Source organism: Bombina bombina, chromosome 6, assembly GCF_027579735.1.
Source record: "Bombina bombina isolate aBomBom1 chromosome 6, aBomBom1.pri, whole genome shotgun sequence".
In the NCBI taxonomy this organism is placed as follows: Eukaryota; Metazoa; Chordata; class Amphibia; order Anura; family Bombinatoridae; genus Bombina; species Bombina bombina.
In genome coordinates this window covers 91357814-91370359 of record NC_069504.1, presented here as the reverse complement: position 1 = coordinate 91370359, position 12546 = coordinate 91357814, and the positions used below count along the sequence as shown (strand labels likewise).

The window sequence follows — 12546 nt, the reverse complement described above, 5'->3', positions numbered from 1 at the left end:
AATAGCTACAATATAATTATTCGTTATATTGTAGCTATATTAGGGTTTATTTTACAGGTAAGTATTTAGTTTTAAATAGGAATACTTTAGTTAATAAGAGTTAATTTATTTTGTTAGATTAAAATTATATTTAAGTTTGGAGGGTGTTAGGGTTAGACTTAGCTTTAGGGGTTAATACATTTATTATAGTAGAGGCGAGGTCCGGTCGGCAGATTAGGGGTTAATACTTGAAGTTAGGTGGCGGCGACGTTGGGGGGGCAGATTAGGGGTTAATAAATATAATATAGGGGTCGGTGATGTTAGGGGCAGCAGATTAGGGGTTCATAGGGATAATGTAGGTGGCGGCGAGGTTAGGGGTTAATAAGTGTAGTTAGGTAGCGGAAACGTTGGGGGGGGCAGATTAGGGGTTAATAAATATAATATAGGGGTCGGCGATGTTAGGGGCAGCCAATTAGGGGTTCATAGGTATAATGTAGGTTGCGGCGGTGTACGGAGCGGCAGATTAGGGGTTAATAGTATAATGCAGGTGTCAGCGATAGCGGGGGCGGCAGATTAGGGGTTAATAAGTGTAAGGTTAGGGGTGTTTAGACTCGGGGTTCATGTTAGGGTGTTAGGTGCAGACTTAGAGATTGTTTCCCCACAGGAAACAATGGAGCTGCGTTGGCAGCTTAATGCTGCTTTTTTGCAGGTGTTAGCTTTTTTTTCAGCCCAAACTGCCCCATTGTTTCCTATGGGGGAATTGTGCACGAGCACGTTTTGCCAGCTTACCGCCACCGTAAGCAACGCTGGTATTGAGGGTTGAAGTGGCGGTAAAATTGGCTCAACGCACCCTTTTTGGAGCCTAACGCAGCCCTTCAGAAAACTCTAAATACCAGCGTTGTTTGGAAGCAGCGGTAGGAAAAAAAGCTATGTGAGCTTGTGCAGCTCCTGTGCCTAGTGCTCTAAGCTGCGTGAGCTTGTGTAGCTGCTCTGCCTAGTGCCCTAAGCTATGTGAGCTTGTATAGCTGCTCTGTCTAGTGCCCTATACTATGTGAGCTTGTGTAGCTGCTCTGCCTAGTGCCCTAAGCTATGTGAGCTTGTGCAGCTGCTGTGCCTAGTGCCCTAAGCTACGTGAGCTTGTACAGCTGCCGTGTCTAGTGCCCTAAGCTACGTGAGCTTGTGTAGCTGCTCTGCCTAGTGCCCTAAGCTATGTGAGCTTGTGTAGCTGCTGTGCCTAGTGCCCTAAGCTATGTGAGCTTGTGTAGCTACTCTTCCTAGTGCCCTAAGCTATGTGAGCTTGTGTAGCTGATCTGCCTAGTGCCCTAAGCTATGTGAGCTTGTGTAGCTGCTGTGCCTAGTCCCCTAAGCTACGTGAGCTTGTGCAGCTGCTGTGCCTTGTACCCTAAGCTATGTGAGCTTGTGCAGCTGCTGTGCCTAGTGCCCTAAGCTACGTGAGCTTGTGTAGCTGCTCTGTCTAGTGCCCTAAGCTACGTGAGCTTGTGCAGCTACTCTGCCTAGTGCCCTAAGCTACGTGAGCTTGTGTAGCTGCTCTGCCTAGTGCCCTAAGTTATGTGAGCTTCTGCAGCTGCTCTTTCTAGTGCCCTAAGCTACGTGAGCTTGTGTAGCTGCTGTGCCTACTGGCCTAAGCTACGTGAGCTTGTGTAGCTGCTGTGCCTAGTGCCCTAAGCTATGTGAGCTTGTGTAGCTGCTGTGCCTAGTGCCCTAAGCTATGTGAGCTTGTGTAGCTGCTGTGTCTAGTGCCCTAAGCTACGTGAGCTTGTGTAGCTGCTCTTCCTAGTGCCCTAAGCTATGTGAGCTTGTGTAGCTGCTGTGCCTAGTGCACTAAGCTATGTGAGCTTGTGTAGCTGCTGTGCCTAATGCCCTAAGCTATGTGAGCTTGTGCAGCTGCTCTGCCTAGTGCCCTAAGCAATGCGAGCTTGTGTAGCTGCTCTGCCTAGTGCCCTAAGCTATGTGAGCTTGTGTAGCTGCTCTCCCTAGTTCCCTAAGCTATGTGAGCTTGTGTAGCTGCTCTGCCTAGTGCCGTAAGATATGTGAGCTTGTCTAGCTGCTCTGCCTAGTGCCCTAAGCTACATGAGCTTGTGTAGCTGCTGTGCCCAGTGGCCTAAGATACGTGAGCTTGTGTAGCTGCTCTGCTTAGTGCCCTAAGCTACGTGAGCTTGTTTAGCTGTTCTGACTAGTGCCCTAAGCTATGTGAGCTTGTGTAGCTGTTCTGCCTAGTGCCCTAATATATGTGAGCTTGTGTAGCTGCTCTGCCTAGTGCCCTAAGCTACCTGAGCTTGTGTAGCTGCTCTGCCTAGTGCCCTTCGCCACGTGAGCTTGTGTAGCTGCTCTGTCTAGTGCCCTAAGCTACTTGAGCTTGTGTAGCTGCAGTTCCTAGTGCCCTAAGCTATGTGAGCTTGTGTACAGCTGCTCTGCCTAGTGCCCTAAGCTACGTGAGCTTGTGTAGCTGCTCTGCCTAGTGCCCTAAGCTACGTGAGCTTGTGTAGCTGCTCTGCCTAGTGCCCTAAGATATGTGAGCTTGTGTAGCTGCTCTGCCTAGTGCCCTAAGCTACGTGAGCTTGTACAGCTGCCGTGTCTAGTGCCCTAAGCTACGTGAGCTTGTGTAGCTGCTCTGTCTAGTGCATTAAGCTATGTGAGCTTGTGTAGCTGCTCTGCCTAGTGCCCTAAGCTATGTGAGCTTGTGTAGCTGCTGTGCCTAGTGCCCTAAGCTATGTGAGATTGTGTAGCTGCTCTTCCTAGTGCCCTAAGCTATGTGAGCTTGTGTAGCTGATCTGCCTAGTGCCCTAAGCTATGTGAGCTTGTGTAGCTGCTGTGCCTAGTGCCCTAAGCTACGTGAGCTTGTGCAGCTGCTGTGCCTAGTACCCTAAGCTATGTGAGCTTGTGCAGCTGCTGTGCCTAGTGCCCTAAGCTACGTGAGCTTGTGTAGCTGCTCTGTCTAGTGCCCTAAGCTATGTGAGCTTGTGCAGCTACTCTGCCTAGTGCCCTAAGCTACGTGAGCTTGTGTAGCTGCTCTGCCTAGTGCCCTAAGTTATGTGAGCTTCTGCAGCTGCTCTGTCTAGTGCCCTAAGCTACGTGAGCTTGTGTAGCTGCTGTGCCTAGTGGCCTAAGCTACGTGAGCTTGTGTAGCTGCTGTGCCTAGTGCCCTAAGCTATGTGAGCTTGTGTAGCTGCTGTGCCTAGTGCCCTAAGCTATGTGAGCTTGTGTAGCTGCTGTGTCTAGTGCCCTAAGCTACGTGAGCTTGTGTAGCTGCTATTCCTAGTGCCCTAAGCTATGTGAGCTTGTGTAGCTGCTGTGCCTAGTGCACTAAGCTATGTGAGCTTGTGTAGCTGCTGTGCCTAATGCCCTAAGCTATGTGAGCTTGTGCAGCTTCTCTGCCTAGTGCCCTAAGCAATGCGAGCTTGTGTAGCTGCTCTGCCTAGTGCCCTAAGCTATGTGAGCTTGTGTAGCTGCTCTCCCTAGTTCCCTAAGCTATGTGAGCTTGTGTAGCTGCTCTGCCTAGTGCCGTAAGATATGTGAGCTTGTCTAGCTGCTCTGCCTAGTGCCCTAAGCTACATGAGCTTGTGTAGCTGCTCTGCCTAGTGCCCTAAGCTACGTGAGCTTGTACAGCTGCCGTGTCTAGTGCCCTAAGCTACGTGAGCTTGTGTAGCTGCTCTGCCTAGTGCATTAAGCTATGTGAGCTTGTGTAGCTGCTCTGCCTAGTGCCCTAAGCTATGTGAGCTTGTGTAGCTGCTGTGCCTAGTGCCCTAAGCTATGTGAGATTGTGTAGCTGCTCTTCCTAGTGCCCTAAGCTATGTGAGCTTGTGTAGCTGATCTGCCTAGTGCCCTAAGCTATGTGAGCTTGTGTAGCTGCTGTGCCTAGTGCCCTAAGCTACGTGAGCTTGTGCAGCTGCTGTGCCTAGTACCCTAAGCTATGTGAGCTTGTGCAGCTGCTGTGCCTAGTGCCCTAAGCTACGTGAGCTTGTGTAGCTGCTCTGTCTAGTGCCCTAAGCTATGTGAGCTTGTGCAGCTACTCTGCCTAGTGCCCTAAGCTACGTGAGCTTGTGTAGCTGCTCTGCCTAGTGCCCTAAGTTATGTGAGCTTCTGCAGCTGCTCTGTCTAGTGCCCTAAGCTACGTGAGCTTGTGTAGCTGCTGTGCCTAGTGGCCTAAGCTACGTGAGCTTGTGTAGCTGCTGTGCCTAGTGCCCTAAGCTATGTGAGCTTGTGTAGCTGCTGTGCCTAGTGCCCTAAGCTATGTGAGCTTGTGTAGCTGCTGTGTCTATTGCCCTAAGCTACGTGAGCTTGTGTAGCTGCTCTTCCTAGTGCCCTAAGCTATGTGAGCTTGTGTAGCTGCTGTGCCTAGTGCACTAAGCTATGTGAGCTTGTGTAGCTGCTGTGCCTAATGCCCTAAGCTATGTGAGCTTGTGCAGCTTCTCTGCCTAGTGCCCTAAGCAATGCGAGCTTGTGTAGCTGCTCTGCCTAGTGCCCTAAGCTATGTGAGCTTGTGTAGCTGCTCTCCCTAGTTCCCTAAGCTATGTGAGCTTGTGTAGCTGCTCTGCCTAGTGCCGTAAGATATGTGAGCTTGTCTAGCTGCTCTGCCTAGTGCCCTAAGCTACATGAGCTTGTGTAGCTGCTGTGCCTAGTGGCCTAAGCTACGTGAGCTTGTGTAGCTGCTCTGCTTAGTGCCCTAAGCTACGTGAGCTTGTTTAGCTGTTCTGACTAGTGCCCGTAAGCTATGTGAGCTTGTGTAGCTGTTCTGCCTAGTGCCCTAATATATGTGAGCTTGTGTAGCTGCTCTGCCTAGTGCCCTAAGCTACCTGAGCTTGTGTAGCTGCTCTGCCTAGTGCCCTTCGCCACGTGAGCTTGTGTAGCTGCTCTGTCTAGTGCCCTAAGCTACTTGAGCTTGTGTAGCTGCAGTTCCTAGTGCCCTAAGCTATGTGAGCTTGTGTAGCTGCTCTGCCTAGTGCCCTAAGCTACGTGAGCTTGTGTAGCTGCTCTGCCTAGTGCCCTAAGCTATGTGAGCTTGTGTAGCTGCTCTGCCTAGTGCCCTAAGATATGTGAGCTTGTGTAGCTGCTCTGCCTAGTGCCCTAAGCTATGTGAGCTTGTGTAGCTGCTCTGTCTAGTGCCCTAAGATACATGAGCTTGTGTAACTGCTCTGCTTAGTGCCCTAAGCTAAGTGAGCTTGTGTAGCTGCTCTGCCTAGTGCCCTAAGCCAAGTGAGCTTGTATAGCTGCTCTGCCTAGTGCCCTAAACTACTTGAGCTTGTGCAGCTGCTGTGCCTAGTACCCTAAGCTACGTGAGCTTGTGAAGCTGCTGTGCCTAGTGCCCTAAGCTATGTGAGCTTGTGTAGCTGCTCTGCCTAGTGCCCTAAGCTTTGTGAGCTTGTGTAGCTGCTCTGCCTAGTGCGCTAAGCTACGTGAGCTTGTGTAGCTGCTCTGTCTAGTGCCCTAAGCTGCGTTAGCTTGCGTAACTCCTCTGCCTAGTGCCCTAAGCTATGTGAGCTTGCGTAACTGCTCTGCCTAGTGCCCTAAGCCAAGTGAGCTTGTGTAGCTGCTCTGCCTAGTGCCCTAAGCTATGTGAGCTTGTGTAGCTGCTCTGTGTAGTGCCCTAAGCTATGTGAGCTTGTGTAGCTGCTCTTCCTAGTGCCCTAAGCTACGTGAGCTTGTGTAGCTGCTCTGCTTAGTGCCCTAAGCCAAGTGAGCCTTTGTAGCTTGAATTTGTATAAGGTGGCACAAATAAATGCCGTTTCGACTTTAGTGGTGTCTGTTATTAATAAAATTAAAAGGAAAATTCTCTATATGGAAGTGTCCTCCTGGTGTATTCTATTTTAGGTTGTGTATGCAAAACAGGGGAAACCGTGTTCACAGATTTCTATCTGTAGTATAAGAAACAGTATAACATCCTTAATGCTAAAAATACTAAACACCGGTGTTGGTATACTATTGCTACAAAATAGGCCAGTTAAAAAACAATCAATAGTTTGATCGATATATAAAATAAAATAAGTCTAGACTTTGTAAAAAACAGTAGCAATTAAAACAATTGAAACGAATTAACAAATCTTCCTATACAGTGTTAATACAAAGCTTATTCTGAGGTCTGTGTATACTCTTATAAGTGTAACTTGTAGAGACATGTTTAACACTGTACAGGAAGATTTGTTAATTAGTTTCAATTGTTTTAATTGCTACTGTTTTTTACAAAGTCTAGACTTATTTTATTTTATATATCGATCAAACTATTGTTTTTTAACTGGCCTATATTGTAGCAATAGTATACCAACACCGGTGTTTAGTATTTTTAGCATTAAGGATGTTATATATTAGATTTGTTTTTGTCTAGGTATACACCATAGATTATTAATAAATTGATTTTTTATAAACTCTATCACAATACTGTTTCTTATACTACAGATAGAAATCTGTGAAAATGGTTTCCCCTGTTTTGCATACACAACTTAAAATAGAATACACCAGGAGGACACTTTCATATAGAGAATTTTCCTTTTAATTTTATTAATAACAGACACCACTAAAGTCGAAACAGCATTTATTTGCGCCACCTTATACAAATTCAAGTAACATTTAAACCTTTGGGAAAGTTTTAAAGGTGAGCAGCGTTCCGCACTAACCAGGTTAGATATTCTTTTGTGCTTACCTTGAGCTTGTGTAGCTGCTCTGCCTAGTGCCCTAAGCTACGTGAGCTTGTGTACCTGCTCTGCCTAGTGCCCTTAGCCACGTGAGCTTGTGTAGCTGCTCTGCCTAGTGCCCTAAGCTACGTGAGCTTGTGTAGCTACTCTGCCTAGTGCCCTAAGATACGTGAGATTGTGTAGCTGCTCTGCCTAGTGCCCTAAGCCACGTGAGCTTGTGTAGCTGCTCTGTCTAGTGCCCTAAGCTACTTGAGCTTGTGTAGCTGCTGTTCCTAGTGCCCTAAGCTATGTGAGCTTGTGTAGCTGCTCTGCCTAGTGCCCTAAGCTACGTGATCTTGTGTAGCTACTCTGCCTAGTGCCCTAAGATACGTGAGCTTGTGTAGCTGCTCTGCCTAGTGCCCTAAGCTATGTGAGCTTATGTAGCTGCTCTGTCTAGTGCCCTAATCTATGTAAGCTTGTGTAACTGCTCTGCCTAGTTCCCTAAGCTACATAAGCTTGTGTAGCTGTTCTGCCTAGTGCCCTAAGCTACGTGAGCTTGTGTAGCTGCTCAGCCTAGTGCCCTAAGATATGTGAGCTTGTGTAGCTGCTGTGCCTAGTGCCCTAAGCTATGTGAGCTTGTGTAGCTGCTGTGCCTAATGCCCTAAGCTACGTGAGCTTGTGCAGCTGCTCTGCCTAGTGCCCTAAGCAATGTGAGCTTGTGTAGCTGCTCTGCCTAGTGCCCTAAGCTATGTGAGCTTGTGTAGCTGCTGTGCCTAGTGCCCTAAGCTACGTGAGCTTGTGTAGCTGCTGTGCCTAATGCCCTAAGCTACGTGAGCTTGTGCAGCTGCTCTGCCTAGTGCCCTAAGCAATGTGAGCTTGTGTAGCTGCTCTGCCTAGTGCCCTAAGCTATGTGAGCTTGTGTAGCTGCGGTGCCTAATGCCCTAAGCTATGTGAGCTTGTACAGCTGCTCTGCCTAGTGCCGTAAGCTACGTGAGCTTGTGTAGCTGCTCTGCCTAGTGCCCTAAGCTATGTGAGCTTGTGTAGCTGCGGTGCCTAATGCCCTAAGCTATGTGAGCTTGTACAGCTGCTCTGCCTAGTGCCGTAAGCTACGTGAGCTTGTGTAGATGCTGTGCCTAGTGCCCTAAGCTATGTGAGCTTGTGTAGCTGCTCTGCCTAGTGCCCTAAGATATGTGAGCTTGTGTAGCTGCTCTGCCTAGTGCCCTAAGCTACATGAGCTTGTGTAGCTGCTGTGCCTAGTGGCCTAAACTATGTGAGCTTTTGTAGCTGCTGTGCCTAGTGCCCTAAGCTATGTGAGCTTGTGTAGCTGCTGTGCCTAGTGCCCTAAGCTATGTGAGCTTGTGTAGCTGCTGTGTCTAGTGCCCTAAGCTATGTGAGCTTGTGTAGCTGCTCTTCCTAATGCCCTAAGCTATGTGAGCTTGTGTAGCTGCTTTGTCTAGTGCCCTAAGATAGGTGAGCTTGTGTAGCTGCTCTGCCTAGTGCCCTAAGCTACGTGAGCTTGTGTAGCTGCTGTGTCTAGTGGCCTAAGCTAGGTGAGCTTGTGTAGTTGCTGTGCCTAATGCCCTAAACTATGTGAGCTTGTGTAGCTGCTCTGCCTAGTGCCCTAAGCTGCGTGAGCTTGTGTAGCTGCTCTGCCTAGTGCCCTAAGCTATGTGAGCTTGTACAGCTGCTCTGCCTAGTGCCCTAAGCTATTTGAGTTTGTGCAGCTGCTCTGCCTAGGGACCTAAGCTACGTGAGCTTGTGTAGTTGCTCTGCCTAGTGCCCTAAGCTACGTGAGCTTGTGAAGTTGCTGTGCCTAGTGACCTAAGATATGTGAGCTTGTGTAGCTGCTCTGCCTAGTGCCCTAAGCTATGTGAGCTTGTGTAGCTGCTCTGCCTAGTGCCCTGGGCTATGTGAGCTTGTGTAGCTGCTCTGCCTAGTGCCCTAGGCTATGTGAGCTTGTGTAGCTGCTGTGCCTAGTGCCCTAAGCTATGTGAGCTTGTGTAGCTGCTGTGCCTAGTACTGTAAGCCAAGTGAGCTTGTGAAGCTGCTCTGTCTAGTGCCCTAAGCTACTTGAGCCTGTGTAGCTGATGTTCCTAGTGCCCTAAGCTATGTGAGCTTGTGTAGCTGATGTTCCTAGTGCCCTAAGCTATGTGAGCTTGTGTAGCTGATGTTCCTAGTGCCCTAAGCTACGTGAGCTTGTGCAGCTGATGTTCCTAGTGCCCTAAGCTATGTGAGCTTGTGTAGCTGATGTTCCTAGTGCCCTAAGCTATGTGAGCTTGTGTAGCTGATGTTCCTAGTGCCCTAAGCTATGTGAGCTTGTGTAGCTGATGTTCCTAGTGCCCTAAGCTACGTTAGCTTGTGCAGCTGATGTTCCTAGTGCCCTAAGCTATGTGAGCTTGTGTAGCTGATGTTCCTAGTGCCCTAAGCTATGTGAGCTTGTGTAGCTGATGTTCCTAGTGCCCTAAGCTATGTGAGCTTGTGTAGCTGATGTTCCTAGTGCCCTAAGCTATGTGAGCTTGTGTAGCTGATGTTCCTAGTGCCCTAAACTATGTGAGCTTGTGTAGCTGCTCTGCCTAGTGCCCTAAGCTATGTGAGCTTGTGTAGCTGCTCTGCCTAGTGCCCTAGGCTATGTGAGCTTGTGTAGCTGCTCTGCCTAGTGCCCTAGGCTATGTGAGCTTGTGTAGCTGCTGTGCCTAGTGCCCTAAGCCAAGTGAGCTTGTGTAGCTGCTCTGTCTTGTGCCCTCAGCTATGTGAGCTTGTGTAGCTGCTGTGACTAGAACCGTAAGCCAAGTGAGCTTGTGAAGCTGCTCTGTCTAGTGCCCTAAGCTACTTGAACCTGTGTAGCTGATGTTCCTAGTGCCCTAAGCTATGTGAGCTTGTGTAGCTGATGTTCCTAGTGCCCTAAGCTATGTGAGCTTGTGTAGCTGATGTTCCTAGTGCCCTAAGCTATGTGAGCTTGTGTAACTGATGTTCCTAGTGCCCTAAGCTATGTGAGCTTGTGTAGCTGATGTTCCTAGTGCCCTAAGCTATGTGAGCTTGTGTAGCTGATGCTCCTAGTGCCCTAAGCTATGTGAGCTTGTGTAGCTGATGCTCCTAGTGCCCTAAGCTATGTGAGCTTGTGTAGCTGATGCTCCTAGTGCCCTAAGCTATGTGAGCTTGTGTAGCTGATGTTCCTAGTGCCCTAAGCAATGTGAGCTTGTGTAGCTGATGTTCCTAGTGCCCTAAGCTATGTGAGCTTGTGTAGCTGATGTTCCTAGTGCCCTAAGCTACATTAGCTTGTGTAGCTGCTCTGCCTAGTGCCCTAAGCTATGTGAGCTTGTGTAGCTGCTGTGTCTAGTGCCCTAAGCTATGTGAGCTTGTGTAGCTGCTGTGCCTAGTGCCCTAAGCTACATGAGCTTGTGTAGCTGCTCTGCCTAGTGCCCTAAGCTATGTGAGCTTGTGTAGCTGCTCTGCTATGTGAGCTTGTGGAGCTGCTCTGCCTAGTGTTGCCCACTTTGGATCACAATACAAAACACATTTACTAAACGCACTAAACAAGTAATCTATACAAACAATAAGCAACTTGGCGTTAAACTAATCTGAAATATTAGAGTTTGATTTCTTTTCACTTCAAAAGGTTTTTAGCAGTGCTGGGTGCTCTCACGTTCCCCTGTGAGAAGCTACTTTCAAATTTGTTTCATTATTTTCTATGAAGCTCACAACTCACAGGGACTTTCACACTCATTTCCCTTCATTAGAAATGAGATACATAATAAAGGGACATGAAACCCCAATTTTTTTATTTCATGATTCAGACAGAGCATCCAGTTTTAAAAAGTTTCTGATTTATCAAAATGATTTAGTTGTCATGGTATTCTTGAAAAGCATACGTAGGTAGGTAGCGTGCACTTGTCTGGAGAAACTACATGGCACCAATTTTACAAGAAAGCTTTTGAGCACTAGATGGCAGCAGAGTTTTTACAATGTATAATAATTGTAAAATTGCTGCATATCATCCCCAGACACTTGTACACTCCTGAGCCTACCTGCTGTTTAGAAAAGGATAGCAAGAGAACTAAGTAAATTTGTTAATAGAAATTAAATGGATTTTTTTTTAAATTCTGAATCATGATAGAAATTGGTTTCATTTCTTTTTAATGTTAAGAAGGAATAAAAAATACACTAAATCTTAAAGCAAACAAATATATCTGACAAGTATGTTTCTGTTACGCTTCAGATTAATAAATGAGTAATACAATACACAGGGCATAAAAGAATATTATTATTACTTATATATAGATGAGGTAGTGGCAGAAGAAGAATTATTTCTTACCTTCATTATCACCAAGACCAATTCCAGACTGTGAAACCAGGTCTTGTCCATTTTGGTTCATCTTCCCTCTGTCACAAAACCAAAAATAAAATTGAGTATAGAATATTTTATCGTCTTAGTCTATATTGATTATTTATAATTCAACAATAACTGAAACTTGCTACTTTAAAGCTACATTAAGCTGCAAAAATGGAAATGCTTTAATGAGTTATAGCAGTTACTTATTGCACCTTATTGCACCTGTTCTTTTGAGTTTAACCACTGCACATTGTTAAATTCAGCTCTGGACAAACAATGCACAACTGGGAGCTAGCTGAACATAACTGGTGTGCCATCCATGTGTCGTCACCCGCACTTAAAGGGTTAAAAGGACATTAACCCATATTGTTCATATAGACTGTAGAATTAAAACAAATCCCAATTTACTTTAATTTATCAAATGTACTTGTTTGTTGAAAATCAGGTAGGTTGGCTCAGGAGCATGCACTATATGACAGCAGTCTGCACCCCTAACCTTTAGATTGTAAGCTATTTGGAATAGTGCCCTCTTCCTCCTATATCAATCCATTGTCAAATATTATTAGTATCATTATTATTATATTGTATACAGTAATAGAATATAATGATAATGATAATAATAATAATAATTTAATACTATGTATTGCTACTATTCACTAATATTCACTAATGACAGGAGTGGCAGGGGATCACAATACATTATGTTCACACATTTGCTAAAGGTAATGCCTCAAAATAAAATTAGAATATATTCCCATTTTAAGTTAAGAATGAAATAGGAAATAAGTTACTAATAAATATGTTATAAAAACACATACTTTATTACCTTTTGTAAAAAATAACGTATCTAATGATTTTCATCAGAAAAACGCCATTAAAGTTTATGGGGATTTTTGTACACAAACCATTAAGGGCCGGATTACAAGTGGCGCGGTATTTTGCGCTTCCGCTATAACGCTAATGCTTGAATTAAACTTATTATTGCGCTCTTGGGATTGCACTGGTATTATGAGTTGAAAGTTAAAAGTTATCCCTCTCGCGCTAACCCGATGAGCACAAACAGCTTACTTCTAGCTCAAATAGACTGTTGCGCAAACAATAACCTATTCCCCCATAGAAGTCAATGGAGAAAAAAAGTGGAAAAAAAACCTAGAACCCAACTTGCGCGCAAACACGATTGCATATTTTCATATGCGCTTACCCGATCGCATATTTTAATTGAAAATATAAATATTGCATAAATAAGCTTTTACATGTTTTCATCTGCCTAACTGCAAAAGGCTCCAATGCACTGCTATAAATGTCTATATATGTATGCATATGTATTTATGTGTTTATATGTGTATACTTATGTCTGTAAATACATATATGCACATATAAATACATATGTACACATATAAACATATATATATATATATATATATATATATATATATATATATATATATATATATACATACATATCCATCTGTAGACATGTATATGTATGTATGTATGTTAAAGTCCTTTGCCTGCCTTTTTTTTCAAACACCTGAGATCTCATATCTTTGAGCCCTTAGAACATTTTTGTGCAATATTTTATTTTATCATTTTTATTAGATGGTGTTATTA

At 45.5% G+C, this 12546-nt stretch overlaps 1 protein-coding gene across 1 annotated transcript in view; it reads right to left on the bottom strand.

Moving 5' to 3' along the window:
• The window catches only part of PCLO (piccolo presynaptic cytomatrix protein), an 876537-nt gene that overhangs the window by 41164 nt on the left and 822827 nt on the right, over positions 1 to 12546 (bottom strand). The window contains exon 26 of the mRNA XM_053719164.1: positions 10918 to 10985. Coding sequence (XP_053575139.1) covers positions 10918 to 10985 — 68 coding nt within the window. The remainder of the gene's footprint in view (positions 1 to 10917; positions 10986 to 12546) is intronic.